The 18,918-nt window shown below is 38.5% G+C and overlaps 3 protein-coding genes across 3 annotated transcripts; 1 reads left to right on the top strand and 2 right to left on the bottom strand.

The window, feature by feature from the left end:
- Window positions 1–84: 84 nt before the first annotated feature.
- Window positions 85–2,537, bottom strand: aatf (apoptosis antagonizing transcription factor). The gene has a single exon (XM_084722469.1). The coding sequence runs from the start codon at window positions 2,114–2,116 to the stop codon at window positions 458–460; it is 1,659 nt and encodes a 552-aa protein (XP_084578595.1). The 5' UTR covers window positions 2,117–2,537; the 3' UTR covers window positions 85–457.
- An 875-nt stretch (window positions 2,538–3,412) lies between these two features.
- On the top strand, window positions 3,413–6,193 carry magoh (mago homolog, exon junction complex subunit). The gene is made up of 5 exons (XM_084722117.1): window positions 3,413–3,603; window positions 3,950–4,008; window positions 5,236–5,346; window positions 5,806–5,888; window positions 5,976–6,193. Exons 1-5 carry the CDS (start codon window positions 3,513–3,515, stop codon window positions 6,073–6,075), a joined length of 444 nt encoding a protein of 147 aa, XP_084578243.1. The 5' UTR covers window positions 3,413–3,512; the 3' UTR covers window positions 6,076–6,193.
- Window positions 6,194–7,281: 1,088 nt separating this feature from the next.
- On the bottom strand, window positions 7,282–13,316 carry cpt2 (carnitine palmitoyltransferase 2). Its single transcript, XM_084722468.1, has 5 exons — window positions 12,753–13,316; window positions 11,224–11,304; window positions 11,033–11,139; window positions 9,652–10,956; window positions 7,282–7,613 (listed from the first exon to the last, which is right to left on the bottom strand). Exons 1-5 carry the CDS (start codon window positions 12,932–12,934, stop codon window positions 7,285–7,287), a joined length of 2,004 nt encoding a protein of 667 aa, XP_084578594.1. The 5' UTR covers window positions 12,935–13,316; the 3' UTR covers window positions 7,282–7,284.
- Window positions 13,317–18,918: the final 5,602 nt, after the last annotated feature.

Genomic DNA, 18,918 nt, shown 5'->3' with positions numbered 1-18,918 from the left:
AAAACTTCACCCTATTTGTCAGTATTTTGGTGCTTGAACAATTTTTGAAATTTCCAAAATTCAAAGATTTGTGTTTATCTAAGAAAGTAAATTATGTCAACAAAAGATTTTAGGGTGGAAGAACTTTTTTTAATCACTGACTGTAAGGTAGAGTGAGTTAAATTGAGATTTATAAATCAGTTACAGTAGTAATCAGTTACAAATTTTCTTCTCAGAACCTGCTTAAACAAGGTGTTTTACACTTGATATCTTTTATGAATCGTACACCGTCAGAACTGATCTTAAGACTAAGTTCAAGTACAAAACAAAGAACATTTTTTTAAAAATGAGGCCCCATATCCTGTTAAGTGAGAGCACCATGACCTCCAGCCCTCTCTGACACAGAGCAGGCTCAGTCTTTGCTCAGCATCATTCCTGTGTATCAAAAAAGGCACTACTCTGTTTTGCATCAGTCCAGTCACTCCCTGACCGCTGCGTTCTGACCGAAGAGGCCGCGATACAGTTCGCTGCGTGCCTCGTCGCTCATCGAGCTGTGGTCGACAGGTGCCATGAAGTTGACCAGCTTGCTGTGGATGTGGAATCGGACTTTGCGGCCCTTGCTGGCTTTGGTGTCCACCTTCTTCTTGATCTTGCTGCGCAGCTTCTGGATGGCCAGCCACTGCCTGCCCATGGCCACCTGGTCGTTGGGGTCCGCCGCGCTCGTCCTGCGCTCGATCAGCTCTCTCAGCAGCTGGTGGTAGAAATCGTCATCGTCGAATACATCCTCGTCCAGATCCTTCAGATGTGAGTTTGCCTTCAGCTGCTGTTCTGCCTCCTCTCCCTCAGGGAAGACTGTCTCAGAGGCGAGTGTGGGTGCCTCTTTCTTCCCCAGGACTCTGTACTCGGAGCGTCGGGTCTGGGTCCGACGCACCAGCCTCTCATTGTCCATCAGCACCTGTTCCACCTGGGTCAAAATGTTTCTGTCAAATGCTCCGAAACCCTTGCTGCTTTTGCCCATAGTCAGTCTGGTTTTGTCGTGCCACTTCTGCAGCGTGGCGTCACGGTAAGGCTGGAAAGCAGCGAAACGTTTGGCCATGAAGTCTGGATACTCCGCCATCTCCAGCTTTCTTTTTGGCGCTCCACCCTCCTGTGCCAGCCCCTCTTCATCCTCATCGCTATTTATCTCCTCATCCTCATCCTGCGAGCCCGTCCTCCCCAGAGCGACGCTCCTCGTGTCTGCATTCTGGTACAGCAGCTGGTCGTGCAGCTCCAGCAGGGATCTCTGGAGGGCTTTCAGAGCCTTGTGGGTGTTCTTCAGCTCTCCGGCGAGTTCGGCGCCGCCCCTCCTCTTGAACTCTGGGAGGGTCTGCGGCTGCGGGAGCTGGTTGGCCGTCACCAGAGCTTTCTGGAGTTTGATCCGACCCTCGAGCAGTTGGTCCCACAGGGCTAGCTGGTTCTTCACGGATTTCCCTTTCTCGACCTCCTCGTCCACTTTCTCTTGAGAAAATGTGCGGACAGTTCCTTCATCCTCCATGTCTTCTTCTTCTTCATCGTCATCGTCGTCTTCCATCTCATCATCATCATCATCATCATCACCACTGTCATCATCCTCTTCACTCACTCCCAGGTCGTCCATGCCCTCAGTCAGTTTGTGGAAGTCCACTCCCTGAGGGAAGGTCATGTCAGCACCCTTTGTCTGGGCATCTGCATCACTGCCCTCCTCCTCCTCCTCCTCCTCCTCCTCCTCATCATCATCATCATCATCATCACCATCACCATCTAATAAATCATGTTCTTCATCATCTTCTGCCTCTTCATCCCCCATAGAATCCTTTTCCTCATCTTCTTCTAGATCATCATCATCATCATCATCCTCCTCCTCTGCAGATCCCTCGATATCCCTCATCAGCTGTTTCCGGGAGACTCTCTTCCCCACGTACCGTCTGTCCGTGTCTGACAGCAGGGATGTGTTGTTCTTCCTGAGGGAACTGGGGCCGAGCCCGTCTTCATCGTCGTCCTCGTCAAACCCTTCTATCACTTTGGCTTTGGTGGCTTCATCCTCATCATCCTCCGGATCAGCAAATTTAGGCTGAGGATTCAACAGATCCTCGAGCTCCTGAGAAAACGAGCCTGCCATGGATCAACGTTTAAAACAACCACACGTGCGGTCTACAATCAGGACCGTTCCTCCGTGCGACGAGTGATGACGTCGATAAAATGCGACGACCCGAAATACCATGGAAATATTTGCCCTGGGTATGGTCTGTCAGGCATAGGGGTCCGATCTGAAGCGCATGTTTGTTGAATTATACCAGATCTTTCGTTTCAAAACTGGATGTTAAAAAAGGACATTCATTCGCCCAGTTTAGATTTTTGTGATTATGTATTAAATCTGGAGTTATAATGCAATTATCTGATTATACTGGACAAACAATTTATCACAGATGTGGAAGTAGGTACCAAACCACTGGTCTTAGTCTTCATGAATGAGATGATTCATTAAAAAACAAAACAAAACACTGAAATGTATAAAAACCAAACAGACCTTGGATGTTTATCAAAAATTACATATTTTGATATCTGATTAAAACCATTTTTATCCTCTGTTTTATGTTGATTTTATTTTATTTATATTTGTTTTTGTGTTGCTTTGTTAAATGTCAAAAATTCTGTAATCGCTCAGTCTATATATGACTACTATATGACCAAATGGAGTTTTTGTAAACCAGACTTTGTTTGTATTCAGTCGTTTTTAAAAAGAGGTCTTTCAGGCAGAACTCTTTCTCAGATTACATATAAAGAAAAGGCCAATCCTAAACCATAGCATTAAAAATTAACTACTTAATTAAAGAAACAATAACATTTCAAGACCAACAATAACAGCAACAAATTGGAAAAATCATACCAAAACCAAAAAAGTGTTAGGAAATATATTTTAAACTGAAAAGACTAAAATAAGTAAAAGAATATAGGCACTTTTTTTGAATCATTGAAACAGAATTACAGAAAGTCTTAAACACAGCACAGTTATAAATGGTATAAACCAAAGTTAATCTACATTTGTATTTTTCATTAGTTTTATTTTTATTTATTTATAATTTTAATTCAGTTAGTTTCACTGATTGGTATGCTCATTTCTATCATTAACGTTGTTTAAAATGTTTATTTAATATTAATTTAAGTATGTTGTTATAATATTTAGTTGACAAAGACTAAAACTAAAGACATTTCCTATATATTTTATTTATTTTTACAATTTGGGTCACTAACATACGTTTTCACACGTAGTGTTAGTTTTTAGCTTAGTTTTAGTCAACTATAATAACCTTGGTAGTAACTTAAGAAATCTTACTTTGTTAATGTGATGTATATAGTATGAACTTACCTGAAAGACAAACCTCAGGGCTTTAAAGTAGTCAACCCATTCGACACTGTACGCATGCGTGTACGGATGGCGAGACTCTAGGCTGCTCTTGCTAGCTGAGTTTTGTTACGCAGACTACACCAGAAAGAGTACTTTCTGGAGAGTAAAGATGTCAACGAGTGACTTCTATTTGAGATATTATGTTGGACACAAAGGAAAGTTTGGACATGAGTTCTTGGAGTTCGAGTTCAGACCAGACGGTAAGTAAAGTTTGGCGGTAATACAGACGTGTTAGCTTTCCTGCGTCTGAGCTAACGGCGCTAGCTACCCGGCAGCAACGTTAGCTAGGCCGCAGCAGGCTCCAAACGACCTGCAAGCGCCAAATTCTCTCTTTAATTACCACTGTAATATAAATGGTAACTGTTACGGTTATGAGTGAGTTAATACTGCAAAATAAAGTCATTATAAATACACCAGTATTTTAATTAATTTTCTATGAACATTTAAGCGCCATGTGGCCTGTAGGAATGGTAACAAACTCATTCATTTAATTAATTGTCATCCATTATTTGAAAATTCTGCTTTAAATGTGAACTTTTCTTGCAGGTAAACTGAGGTACGCAAACAACAGCAACTACAAGAATGACGTCATGATCAGGAAAGAGGTAATTTGTGATTAAAGCACGTTATTGTTGGATTAGCTGCTCTCTTAAACCGAACCATCCATGCTGTTTGGGGTTCTTTGGTACAAGTTTCAGTTTTATTTTGTCACTATGGAATGGCGCTTATTACTGTCTGATTAAATTAGAAAACATTAATAATGTGATCAGTTTTTTTTTGCTGACTGTTACCACATTGTTGTAGCGTGCATGCAGTGTTTTTTGTTAACTAGGGGTGTGTGTTGTGGTCAGTATTGAGAGGCTTGATCGTAATGGTCAACAAAATAGTGATTCATTCACTTTCATATTAAGAAAATTAATTTCTTTGACACATATATTGTGTTACCTGTATTCTAAATATATCCAGGCTTGGAGAGTAACGGATTACATAATCTGGACACCAAAAAGTAACTGTATTCTATTACAGTTAGATAAAAAAAAGATGTTATAAGATTACAGATACACTTGGTAAAATGAGGATTATTAGTGGGATTGTACATTTTAAATAAAGATATATTACCATGCACAGTGCACACATAGCTGCCAATTCATTATCATGGCCTTAAGTGAAAAAAATGTTGTGGAAATGGAAATTTCATGTTTTTGTCTTTCGGTCAGTTGATCAATTGATTGCGCAAAACAATGGAAAGAACAGCTGAACAAACTGATAAACCTAACATCAAACAAAATACTGCAAAGATTTAACTATCATTAATGAACTTAAGTTAATCTGCATCTATTGTGATGATCGATTCATTGTTTTCAGTCATTTTTAAGAAAAAAGTCCAAACTCTCTGTTCAGCTTCTGACTGGTTTCTTTAATCCTCTCTTAACAGTCAACTGAATATCTTTGGGCTGTGGACAAAACAAGATATTTGAGGATGTCATCTTGAGCTTTGAGCAACATCTTTCACAATTTTCTGATATTTTATGGACAAAACAAGTAATTGAGAAAATAATCAACTGTTTGATCAATGATGAAAATAATCATTAGATACAGCCCTAAAAAACTAAACAATCTCACTGTATTCTATATTTAGGTAATCCAAAAGTAACTGTCATCAAGTTACATTATTTTAAAATTGTGATCCTTTGATTAGGTTACTGATTACATTTTTTAAACAGGTAATTAGTAGCTTTATGGGAATTCATTTTTAGAGTAGCCCTCCCAGCCCTTTCTATATTTGTACAAAATTTAACCTGGTTCATCTATCTTCTTGTGTACCAACCCAGGCATACGTACACAAAAGTGTGATGGAGGAGCTGAAGAGGATCATTGATGACAGCGAGATCACCAAGGAAGATGATGCGCTGTGGCCGCCTCCTGACAGAGTTGGAAGACAGGTTTGTGTCTCCATTCATAGACAGCACAGCACCCAGTTTATTTTGTATGTTAATTAGTAATAAGCGGATGAAGCCTAATGAATCTTTGGGGATTTTGTCCTATTTGTGCTGGAAAAGATTTGAAGCTTCTGGAATGTGCATTGTCCAAAAAGGCTGGATATAAAATATTTTTGCTGACACAAAACATTAACATACCTTTTTGGTGTAATTCAGTCCAAGTGCCACTGTGGACTATGGTTGATATTTGTGACATTTCATTTCATGTTTCACACTATGATGTGACTTTTCCTTGCATCATTACTTTGTATGAGGAAATGTTCACACTTACGATTTTGTCTTTCTAATATACAGCGCATTGCCACATTCTTCTTTCTTATCTTCTTGATATTGAACGCATTGATTAAAAACATTTGTGAAGCCCAAAGAATAACATGCTTGTTTTTGTTATGATTTTCTCAGGAACTGGAGATCGTCATTGGAGATGAGCACATCTCATTCACAACATCCAAAATTGGCTCCTTGATTGACGTCAACCAGTCAAAGTAAGTGCTTTGTCCTGAAGTTGGAAAGACACTGTATATTTGTCACTGACAAAGGTTCATAACTTAAAAAATTCTACCGTGTTTCAGGGACCCTGAAGGTCTTCGCGTGTTTTACTACCTGGTCCAAGATCTGAAATGTCTCGTCTTCAGTCTCATCGGCCTACACTTCAAGATCAAGCCTATCTAAATGTGGATGTCTCTCGTTTTAATTGCTTTAGCTACTGTTTCTGTTGTTGTACTACCGCATTTGTACATTCGCTTTTGGTGGAACCATTTTTTATTTTAAATAAAGGGTGAAAAAAACATCTGTGCAAAACTCATTACTATCCTTCACTGGTATCAAGACTGAGGGACAACTTTCAGTACCAACTGTAAAGTCTGTTCTTTGTGATATTGTAGTACAGTGGTTCCCAAACTGGGCGGTGTAAGGTCACTAAAGGGGTGCTGTGGGCGTGAACCTTTTCTGAATTCTGAAGAGGCCATGCCCGAAAACATTTGGGAACCACTGTTCTAGTGTATAGAAATACCGTTTTTAGTTAGTAACATATGGGAAGATGTTCTTGCTGCACAAACATCTAAGAAAACATGGAGCAAAAGTAATTAAATTAAGTTTTATTTCAAAATACTGTACATTCAACCAAATCAGTAAGGCTGTACATGACAAACGGTGATGATCATTGATGAAGTGACAGTGACAATCAGCAAATGCTCTTAAATGCACATTTTGATAAGGCACATGATCTGGCTTCATACTCTAATCTGCATTGCAGAGAAGTTCTATATCTAAAAAGCCTTACTGATTAAATAATGACCAGCGCTCTGTACCTCGGCTGTTACTGCATTATGTTACCCTAAAACTAAAGACACTGAACATTAGGCTACAGTACACTGCTGTCAGAATGGACATGCTAGAATCTTGGAAAGACAGTGGACTGAATCCAATTCAGTGGAAAGCTAACCATTTTTTCCCAGTATCTGATGTTCAGTGTAGTTTTCATAATACAGTAAATGTTATGACTTGCATCCACAGTCAAATCGACAAGATCACTTGTTTTATACATACAGTAATATCTAAACTGCTGCAAACAATACATTTAAAGTCCCAACACATATTACTGACTGCTTAATTCCTGAAAATAATTACAGTTAAGCACTGTGATTCTCCATGTTTCTTTAGAGTTATATAAATTATTTTATCTCACTTTATGCATGTTTTCCCAGAGAACTTAAACAGACAACATCTGTTTTCCTGTGAAAACAGATTTGCAGGCAACAGATAAACCCAACCTTCATTCAGCATGTTTAGGAGATGAGAATTATGACCACACTCACCTTCACTGTTCTGTAAAAAATCTTTTTTTTTCCTCTTTGGTGATGACAAACTTATTTTTTTTTTTTAGCTGAGTGGCTTTCCTTCCAGTACCATAAAAATGTCCTCTAAAGATTTGTGGACACACTGCAGGAATTCGTGGACGTTGCGAGACGGGTAGCTGGACACGTTGCAGCCGATCCAGTCGTCATGGACACCGTAGCCGACGCCAAACCCATCGGGCACCACCGGGGCGAAACCGCCGAGGCTCACGGCCGGACTGGTGAGGGTGCTGGTGGAGAGGATGTTGTGGTTGATGGAGGCGTAGGCGGGGTCGCTGTACAGGCTGTGTAGAGCCTGGCCCTTTGAATTGGCCAGGTACCGCATGGCAAACAGGTGACGGTCAAAACCCTGGCCTGGTGACACAGAAAAGAAGTGGTTAGTGCAGCAGATCATAGTGTGTTTTGTGTCTAAAATTACTCTGTCTTTCACTCATTTAACCCTTGAAGTCCTGAAAAAGGAGTTGTTTTAACTTTGTGCCCTAGAGCCTAATTGATTAGTTGTCACCTGTTAAATTAATTAATTTCTTTTTCTCAAATGTGAATGTTTACTGGATTCTTTACTCCTCTCTAACAGTAAACTGAATATCTTTGGGTCATGGACACAATAAGACGTGAGGACGTCACCTCAGCTGGTATAGTGCCAGTCACCAACATTATTCACCATTTTCTGACATTTTATGGACCAAACAACTAAACGATTAATTGATAAAATAATCAATAAATGAAAAATAATCATTAGTTGCAGCCTCAGTGCACACAAAACAATCATTATCTTAGTATTTTATGAACTTACATAGTTACATTCATGAAGTTATTTCATTAATTTGTGCACAAAAGACAAGTTGTACAAACAAGCAGTATCCTGTGTACACAAGATACTAGTATACAATCATACAGGAGTTTATGGTCTGCCATTCCCTTTACAATAAATACTTAGTTTGTTCTGTAATGAGCAACAGGTGTAGTGTGTGACATGACTATCATTATACGATACAAGCTTTTATTTGTTCCATGTCTATTTTAAATGTTACAAGTTGCAGGTATCAGTGAATATTTGCACATTTGAATATGCAATGCCTGTAAGTTGTAAGTTAATAAATAGTGACATAATAAGAGAATTTTGAAAAAGTTTTATGTCTCAGATATTTAGCCCAGAACAGGGTTCAACAATAAAGATCGCCCACTTGATCAGCTGTTTATAACTCTGTCAGTTGTCTGTCAATGTACATTTAAGCTCATTATCCTGAAAACAAAAGCTCACCGCTCTGAAAAGTACACACTCTGGACTTTTAGTTCAGCGACTGTCTGTCTCACTGCCTGCCAGAGTCCATGAACATAAAATCAATCTAACAGTTATAAACACCTGCTCCTTCTAAAAGATTACTGATCATTTTTTTACAACTCATAAACAGACACTTATTCACTCATTTGGCAAACATTCAGCATTAATTTGAGCTATATATAATGTGAAATGGACAACGGTATTTCAGCCTGGAAGAGAAATTTCAAAGTTGGCCACCACGGCTGTAGCACTCAAAGTATTTCAACTGAAGTTATGTTTCTTTGATTTCTGACGACATGTTATGGTCATTTTATGATTTATTGCAGCAAATTTAATACAGATTTCTCCTTTTATGTTTTGGTCAGCTGTACACTACTGATCCCATATTGATGTAATATAATTAGGGATGCAAGATAAATACTGGGGACGATAAATTATTGGCCAATTTTTGCGAGTTTTGCATTGCAGCATGATCAATGCAATTTTTCCCAAAAGCGAGTTTGATGGTAATGCAGCTTTATAAAGATAAAGTTAAATTCATTATTCAATTTTAAAGACCTGTCATATTTAAGACATTTTTAGCCTAAAATTGCAATTATTGGGTTTGGACTTTTTAAGGTCCTGCGGCATCCATGTCTTAGCCTATCTCATTCTCACATGTATAAAATACAGGTTATATGAACTTCTTCTGTGAAATTATCAGTTATTTTATCAGTAATGATCAGCTGAAAATAAACAAAATTAGAGCAACAATTAATTGATTATTAAATTAATCACCAACTATTATGATAATTGATTAATCAGTTAAAAATTCTCTTATTACAGCTTTTTAAATGAGAATATTTTCTGGTCTCTTTACTCCACTGTGACAGTAAACTGAATATCTGTGGATAAAACAAGATATTTTAGGGCTTCATCTTAGGCTTTAGGAAACACTGATCAACATTTTTCACAATTTTACAGCCCATTAATACTTGTCAATACCCCATCCAGCATTTTAGGCTTTGACTGAGGCATTTCCAAAACTACTATCAGTATCAGAAGAACTGTACTTTCATGGCATCACTAATTTTTATGATTTAAATCCATGTAGAAATGTGTTATACACACCCATAGCTGCTTCCTTGGTGAGCTGCCCGTGATACTTGGAGCATTCATTGAGCATGGCCTTCAGCTGCTCCACGCTGTGTTGGCCTGGCTGGTGAACAAACGCGTGAGCACACTGTTTAGTGTGTATGGTGGCTGGCCGGATGGTCTCTGTGCGGCCGTGCTTGAACGCCGCAGTGCTACAGGACTCGTACGTGGCTACGGTCTGCCCATACTGCCTCAGGAAGCCCATCTGGAAAGCCAGCTGGGCTATAGCATCTGGACTCAGCTTGCTCTTCTTTAACTGCTCCTTCCCGCCTTTCTTGAACTCCATGGCATCGATGGTGAGTTTGGATATGGCTGAGTCAAAGTTCTCCTTGGCCTTTTTGATGCCGTTCTCCAGCTCGCCGTCCAGTTTGAACTGCAGCCTGCGCACAGCGGAGGCTGAATCCACAGCGGCGGCGGCAGAGCCTGGGTGTACCAGCGGCTGCTCCGTCGTGTCTTTGAAGATCTCATTCTGGAAGCGGAGCACAGCAACGCCGTCGCCCCAGGAGTGCTCAAAATTGATGGCTGCCTGTCCATCCTTGGTCAGAATGATGCTGAAGGACTTGTCGTACCAGCGGTTGCAGCCATCGCCGTGCAGCATGTTGTGGGAGATGTGAATGTGGTCCTTCATGCTTTCATCGTCCAGACAGACACAGAAAAGAGCACTGTCGATAGTCTGCAAATCTTCTGCATTTCCGGCAGCCACCAGCTTGTCCCTCAGGCCGGCCCAGGTGTCCCTGTTCTCACTGGTTAGGACCCCAAGAGGAAAAGCAGGCGCTGGCGTTGGGTCGGACAAAACGTACTTCAGGTGGGACTGGATCTCTGCGGGCTTCACAAGATTCCCATCCCTGTCCACAATGTCAAAGACATACATATTTCCCTTCCTCATAACCAGGAGATGACGCCCCTTCTCGTCCGTGAAGAGCTCATCTCGCCCACGCTTGGGAATCCGAGTCGAGTTGAAGAGGCGAAAGTACTGAGACATGTCCAGGGGGTAGGCATTAACCATGTAGGCTCCGTACCAAGACAGCGAGGACGGAACCCAGCGGATGAACTTTTTGAAGCCGTCCGTGTCGCTCTTTGCCGGGTTGAGGTGGAAAACCTCGGGCTCCAGCAGTTCAGCTCGCAGCGTCTTCATGAAGCGCACTGCCGAACACACCATGTTGGTCGCCCGCACCAGCTGGTCATTGTACTCTGTCTTCGGGTCAGGATTGAAGGACATGAAGGGGTTGAAGTTGAGCACCACAGGGTCCCGTGCAGCCAGATACATATCAAACCACGGCCCTGAAAGAAAAGAAGTTGTTATGATGTTCATCATTTGAGATGCTCAATTTCAGCGTTGTCAGAGTGGCACATTCACCTGAGATGTAGCTTGTGTGCTTGTTATTTTTGTCCTGAGCTACCAGTTCCTCATGCAGCTGTTTCCCCATGCCATTCTGGAAATCCTGTGCAAGCTTCTCTGTTGTTCTGATGATACAAAGATTTAAATATTATCAATCAGTAAGCACCAAATAAAGAAATTAAAAGGTTTATTTCCTTGTGAAAACTTACCTGAACTGTTCATCATCCAACAGAGGTCTCTGGGCAGCTAAATACCTCCTGATGGTATCCTCCAGTTTTGGCACAGGTAGCCTAAACAATTTTTAAAAAGAGTACCGAAGAGATAAACTTTCTTCTCAACAATATAGTACTTGTACTGATCCATAGTCAGTGTGTTACCTACAGCACCCACAACACATTCTGACACAGCCGTTTTAAAGTCAAATATCGCTCTCTTAAGAATCAACCAAACTACATGAGCGAAGTCAGTAATTTTACTTTGCAGAACACAAGAGTTGCTAGTCTACCACTGCATTGATCCTTTATCTTATTTGTGTTATTATGCGACTTCAGTGAATCTGAACTATCCTTTTAAAGTCCCACAATAACAGAAAAAACTAGCTGATCGAGGCAGTGGTAGACAAGCAAGTTCTGTTTTTTGCAAGGTAAAATTACTGATTTTGCCAGTGGAGTCTGGCTGATTTGGAGAGAGCAATATTTAGCTTACATAATGGCAGGTTCCCACCAGAAAAGCCTATCTGACAGCAAAGTAAAGCGGTGAAAATTCTAAATATAGCATTCGCTGATACTGACTTTGTAAAGTGCAGCTTCTCTGCTTCTTCAAACTGCGTGCGCTGACCAGTATGTATTGTTGGTAATACATGAACTATGGAAAAGTACCTCATACAATCCAACCTCAAATATCCCTAAACATCCCTATAAACTCCTTTCAAACATGTAGTCTATGCAATGTTCAAGAAGATTTCACTTTTGCCATTCATGTGTCTGGCGTTTCTCATTGCTGATATCTTCATTTCAGCTGCAGATTGTGGATATCTGCGACTAAATTATGATTAGTCCTAATTCCAATTTGAATAATCTACAATCTAATTCTGACTAGTCATAATTCCAGTTCAAGATATCTTTAATTTCCCTCGAGTCAAGTAATCTACATGTTGCTTTTTAGATATCTTGACTCATCAGAATGGCACAACAGATACCTTCAATGAAAATTCAGATTAGTTACAATGTAGTTACAACTAGTCAAAATGATGTTACTGAGATGTGTATTATTAATTCTGGATAGTCAAACTTTTTTATTTATTTTTTTTACTGTTAATACAGCTTGCCATATGGTTGTGTTGAATGAAAACAGTAACACTGCAGGGACAAGCACATAAAAACTGCTTTGCAGTGAAAGTGCGGCTACAATGGCTTTATTTTGCAGGTCACTTTCAATTTTTCCTGTCTACCATATTGATTATCCAAGTACTGTAGTGGGAACAATATGTGGAAGATACCAGTAGACGTCGTGTCATGGCCCCCTAGTGGTCACTGATCTAAAATCAATTGTGCACTTTCACCTACATTCATCTAAAAGCTAAATGGGTCACCTTCTTTAACTCATAACGCCTTATCATATCTACTTGACACTTACATGGTAGTTTAGATTGATGTAAGACCAAATCCAGAGCCAATTATAACTATAACTTACAGTAGAGTTAAATGATGTTTGACTAATTCCACCTTTAGCTCCTTACCTGGGTAAACTCTTCTGGTAGTGCATCGACGGAACAACACTCTGGTGCAGATACTCTCCCGAAGAGCCCTTCTTGCTGCTGTAGTTTCGTTTATCGATGCCAAGAGCTGCAGTTCTTAAATGAATCAGGTTTCCAGATTTTCTCAGTGAGGCGACGCATTGTACTGAGAGCAGACTGGCCATGATAGGAGCTAACAAACTCAAAACCTAGCTTATAATATTACTGGAGTTTTAACGACGTGAAGCTCACCGGTCCAAGCTGAGGAAAGAAAAGCAGAAATCTACAGAGAGATCCGTGTCAGTGCTGTCACTCTGCAGTAAATACGATAGCAGCTAACGTTAGCATCTAGCATTAGCTGACGAGTTGCCTCAGGTGACCTGTTTGTTTCTGAATCAGTTTGACTCTTGGGCTGTGTTTAAGAAATGAGAATGGTTACCTCGCATGTAAAATACAGACCCGAGGTGTTACAAAAGTAGTTAAGTTATGCATTAGGGCAAAAACTGTCAATTAAGAACTGGACAGGAAGTTTAACCGGTAAAATTTGTCACGTGACTTCTTCTTCTTTGTCTTCTTATTCTGCAGATCAGCAGGTGATGCTCGGTGCAGTATGGATGTTTGAGTACGGTCCCATAGTACAGGTGTTCTCGCTGTGTTAGGGACCTCATCGTGTCCCTCGGAACAATTCGGTGTAGCCTATTTTATTTTATTTTTTTTACACGTAGTTATATGAAAGAACAACACGAGAAAAATTAAATATTAGTCATGTATTACAAATACTTGCACCATGTCAACACAGTATACCCATAACATACATACACAAGTCAATGTAATTGCGGATTTTGATTATTATAATCAATATACAAGCAAAATCTGAATTATATAGAAACTATAAGTAACAGAAAATATAAAGTAGACGCTATAAAAACATTAAAAGAACATTAAATTATATATATTTAAAATATATATATATTATTAATTGAACTGATAATTTAAGGAACAGTTCACAGCAGTGTCTCTTTCCAAAAATCATGACCCAGTTACTCATAATAATCCACACACTTTGTTGTGAGCAGTTTCATGTAGGAACTGCTTTCTTTATAGTCTAAAGAAAGGATGTATGTGTGTATACGGCTGATAAACTGTTAACCAAACAAACAACAGGCAATTTTAAGTATGACCCATGTCTAATGTCAGTGTATATGGATGTCAGTTATCACATGTGAAAAAAAATGGGAATCATTTGAACTGAACCTGATTAAACTCAATTTAACATCATTCAGAATGCAAGCCACAAAAATCCCATAGTCATTTTGTCAGTATGCATAATTAACCCACAGATGTGAAGTATTTTAGGTATAAATAATTTCTCTGTTGATTTTATTGCTGTGTAATAATCTTAAACTGTTCAATGCTAACATAGCACACATGTCAAATCTCAAACATACAATATAACATGGTGATGATGACCAGTTTTGTGCAGTAATATATTTTTCAGTGATATATTACTGTAATATTATTACTTTTCCAGTAATTAGTTATTATAAGGGATTACAATTTCCAAAACAATAACTCTGTTGCAGCCACTATTTCAGACAACCCTGATTTACTGAGTTACATTTTGACTCAGGTATGACATGTTACATAAGGCAGGTCAGAGCAGGTCACGTCAACTGTTAACCAAAAAGCTAAATGATGGATGGAAGATTAGTGAAGGCAGTGAGGCAGATTTTCCACAGGTGGAAGTACTGTCATAACTTTGAGTTTGCTTGGCTCCTCCACAGAGAATGTGAGGTGATGGAATGTACTGAGGTTATCAGTCCTCTACAGCGGCTGCTGGTTTGATTTCTGCCTGCAGCCCGTTTGCTGCGTGTCATCTCCTCTCTCTCTACCGCCTCTTCTAATATCATCAGCTGTCACTGCCTGAATAAAGGCAAAACACCCAAAGTTGCAAAAGTAATATAGTGCTATAACAAGTAATGTAACTTATTACCTTTGATACGAGGTAATAAGTGAGATAACATTATTACTTTTAATGTAAGAAGTGTCAGAATTCCTTAACTACTAGAATGACCATAAGCATAATTTTGACCTCTGTATGTGGTTTTATATTTATCAATATGCAGCCATCACATGTAGTAAACTGTAATGATGGCATATATTCACAGCAGTATTTTTCTGTAGGATAATAACCATCAGTGATCTGATTCAAATTTTAGATTAATCTAGAATTACTCAGAGCAAGAAACAGCTAAATGTATTTTATAAGATTACAAACATGTTATTTTAATATTAATAATAATACATTTCCACTTAGAACCATCACAAAAAATAACCATAGCCTATGGGAAAAGGCTGGAAACAAAGTTTTAAGCCAGTGTAATTAATTAATTATTTGTTTTTAAATGTTGGGGAATTGGAAGCTGAGACCACTTGTTCAGTTTTATTGACAGAAACAATGAAAAAAAAAACCATTTTAAATGAAAATACAGACACTTTTAGGGAACATCAGGCACCAGCAATATTGTATTTTTTAATTCAACATAAAAAAAGAGGAGTAAAAAGGAGTAATAAGTAAAAAGGAACTGATCACACATCCTGAGTAAGTAGCCCAACACTGATGATGACCCACTTGCTGTGGTTCATATTTCCAACATGTTATTGTGTCTCCTGGCCAGCAGAGGGCAGTGTTTTCCTGATTAATAGATGCTCTCTCACCAGGCTGTGTGGTCTGAGCTTAAACCCCACACATCAACTCCAGAGAAAAATACACACCAGACAGAATGTTCAACCAGGGAAGCATCGCCTGGCCTCCCATGGCCTGCGAAGCATTCAGCCTATCATTTGTGATGGCTGAGAGAGTGATCAAGCCAGCGTCATTTGGCTGCTTGGCCTTGAGCCCTCCCCCCACACGCCAGCCTCTGCCACTATCTGAGGCACCCCCCCCCCTCGGCCTCCCTGCCCTACAAAAGCATCTCACTGCTTCCATTAGATGATGAGATTTTCTGATGTTTGCTTCTGCTCATACAGTGTTCAGAAGATGCAGTATCATTTGCTGACCTGCCCTCTTTGCATGGCCTCAAACATACAGACTGTCTGATTGTATGATATCCAGGCATGGAAAGTAATGGATTACATGTAACAGGACTATGTAATCTGGATGTAAAAAAAAGGTAACTGTAATCCATTACAGTTATAGATTAAAGGTACATCTATTAAAATAGGGATATTAGTAGATTACAGTTTTAACATAAAGAACAATATACTATCATGCACGGTGTACACAGTTGCCAAGTCATTATCATGGCCTCTAGTGAAAGAATGCAATCAATCAATAAATTGTGCACAATAAAGGAGGACAAACAAAAAAGCTGGACAAACTAATAGACCCAACAACAAACATAAAACACTGCAGCTGCAATTATTAGTCTATTATTAATTGATTAAGTTAATCTGCATCTATTTTGATAATCAGTCATTCACTTAGAGTCATTTTAATTTTAATTCTAGTTTTAAAAAGTCACAATTCTCTGATTTCAGCTTCTTAAATGTGAATATTTTCTGGTTTCTTCACTCCTGTCTAACAGTAAACTGAATATTTTTGAGTTGTGGACAAAACAGAACATTTGAGGATGTCATCTTGGACACTGGGAAACAATGATCAACATTTTTCACCATTTTCTAACATTTCATGGACCAAATAATTAAGTGATAAATGGACAAAGTGGACGACAAATTAATCGATAATGAAAATAATCATTACAGGAAATATGCAAGTCTGTGTGCTCCACGTGTTTGGACGTATTTTTTCAACTGACAAGATTGTGACAGGATTAATTAACCAATGAATCGTTTTGAGTCTTTTTGTTTGTTTGTTTTTTTTAAATCAAAAAAAGTTTTTCTTAAATTCTTCTTCTTCTTAAATGTGAATATTTTCTGGTTTCTTTACTCCTCTCTGACAATAAACTCAATATTTTCTGAGTTGTGGACAAAACAAGACATTTGAGGACGTCATCTTGGACTTCACCATTTTCTGACATTTCATGGACCAAACAACTAATCGATAAATTTTGAAAATAATCGAAAATAATCCAGAGTTGCAGCCTTGAAAACACCATATTAGACTAAACGATTTCACCATATTTTATACTGAGGTAATCCAAAAGTAATGGAAAGTAATCAAGTTATATTACTTTGATACTGTAATACTCAGTAACCCTCCCAACCCTGTGTTGGTGTGTGTACACCTGAGATTAAAATTGTATGCAGTGGCCAAATGCACATGTTGATATTTATGCTTATCTTCATTTCTAACACCATCATATTTCTCAGTCTGTACACATCACATTTAAGTCAAAGGTACACTAGCTGAGACTTTGGCAAGAGGCCTGGAAGATAACATATTATCTCTGACATTCTGTCTGTGTACTGTATGTGTGTTTGGAATAAAAATGTGCAGAAACAGGGATAGAAAAAACAAACAAACCACCACCCGCCTGTGCAACCAAATCAATCTTCTGCTCACTGACAGAGGAGGATTCACCTTCACTCTCCATTTTTCCTCTTTAACCTTACCAGAGCCTACTAGAGTGCATAGGATGTAGTTTATGCTATATTTTCAAATTCATTAGAAAGAAAAAAAAAATGTTTTAAGATATCTGCCGTTGACATGTCTGCCTTCTCTCCAATATAATGAGCCTGAATGGCTCCCAGCTTGTGATGCTCACTGCATCAGAAAAATACATTTCTGTGTTTTGTTGGAGCAGTTTCATGTAGGAACTTTCTTTCTTCCTGCAGCAGAATCTGGCACAAAGAGTACTGAAAACTGAGCACCATAAGCCAGGTGCCATTCAGTCTCATTATACTAGAGAGAAAAATCAAGATTGGATACAGGCCAGGGGGAAAAAATACATATTTTTGGTTTTGGGGTGAACTAGCCCTTTAAGGGCCATATCAAGGTGATTTCAACTTTGAGCAATTGTGGATTGCATGCTTTAAAAAAAAAAAAAAAAAAAAAAAAAAAAATATATATATATATATATATATATATATATATATATATATATATATATATATATATCTTTTCTACAGTTATAGACTTCCAGACTCGTAAACCTTACTAGTAAGTCACAGTAACAGTACATTATATACATTTATATACATTATACATTATATTACATTATATACCACTGTCTGGTAATGAAGTGTTCATGTAAGTGCCGGCTTGATTTGAGAACTTTTTCCTCACAAAAGTTAAAGCACTGTGGTGTTTTTCTTCATTGTGATGGATCACACAGCTCAGTCAAGTTTGGTCATTTATTTTCATGCCATACAGACAAGAATGGAAACCAATGGCTGCCAGGAAAGGTAGAAAACAAAGCAATTAAAGGTCCAGTGTGTGAGAATTACACAGATCTGTTGGCAGAATGTGGCAGAGATAGAGTATAGTATTCACAAGTGGGTTTTCATTACTGTATAATAACCTGAAAATAAGAAACATTGCATCTTTGTTAACTTAGAATGAGTTCTTTATTTCTACAGGGGGGTCACAGGTTCTCTTCCACGAACAAAGCCATGTTGCACTGCCATGTTTCTACAGCAGTCCAGAACAGACAAATCAAACATGTCCTCTAGATAGGACTTTTCACGTTTTGCAGGAGTTCAGCAACCACCATAGGTTCTCCTACACACTTAGCAGGGGAGTGTGAGATGAGGTGTTTGCAATCTGCAAACACACCGATAGATGCCACCAAATCTTACACACTAGTCCTTTAAATGAAGAGCTTAGAGATTACTTAAATAGTGTGTAATAAGAAATAAAAGTCCCCTGAAATATATAAATGTATAATTATTATAAAAATAAAAGACCCATGAAATAAATAGCCTTTTGAAAAATGATCTTTGGAAAAAAAAAACTTTTATTTTTCCAAAATCTGTATTTTTTTAAATTTACACTTCTTCTGGCTTATTTACATATTTACATTTATTTGTATATTTATTGTCTCATGTACTTATTTCAGTATTTATTTAATAGCCAAATTTATTTATTTATTTATTTATTTAACATTTTGTCAGTTTCAGTCTTCCATATAGAATTCTGGCTCATTTATATATTTAGATTTATTTATATGTATTGCCTCATTTATTTATGTGTTGAAATGGTTATTTC

This window comes from Lutjanus erythropterus, chromosome 7 (assembly GCF_056507025.1).
Source record: "Lutjanus erythropterus isolate fLutEry1 chromosome 7, fLutEry1.hap2, whole genome shotgun sequence".
Taxonomy (NCBI): Eukaryota; Metazoa; Chordata; class Actinopteri; order Lutjaniformes; family Lutjanidae; genus Lutjanus; species Lutjanus erythropterus.
Note: the sequence above shows the minus strand (reverse complement) of the source record. Positions and strands in the feature narration are given on the sequence as shown.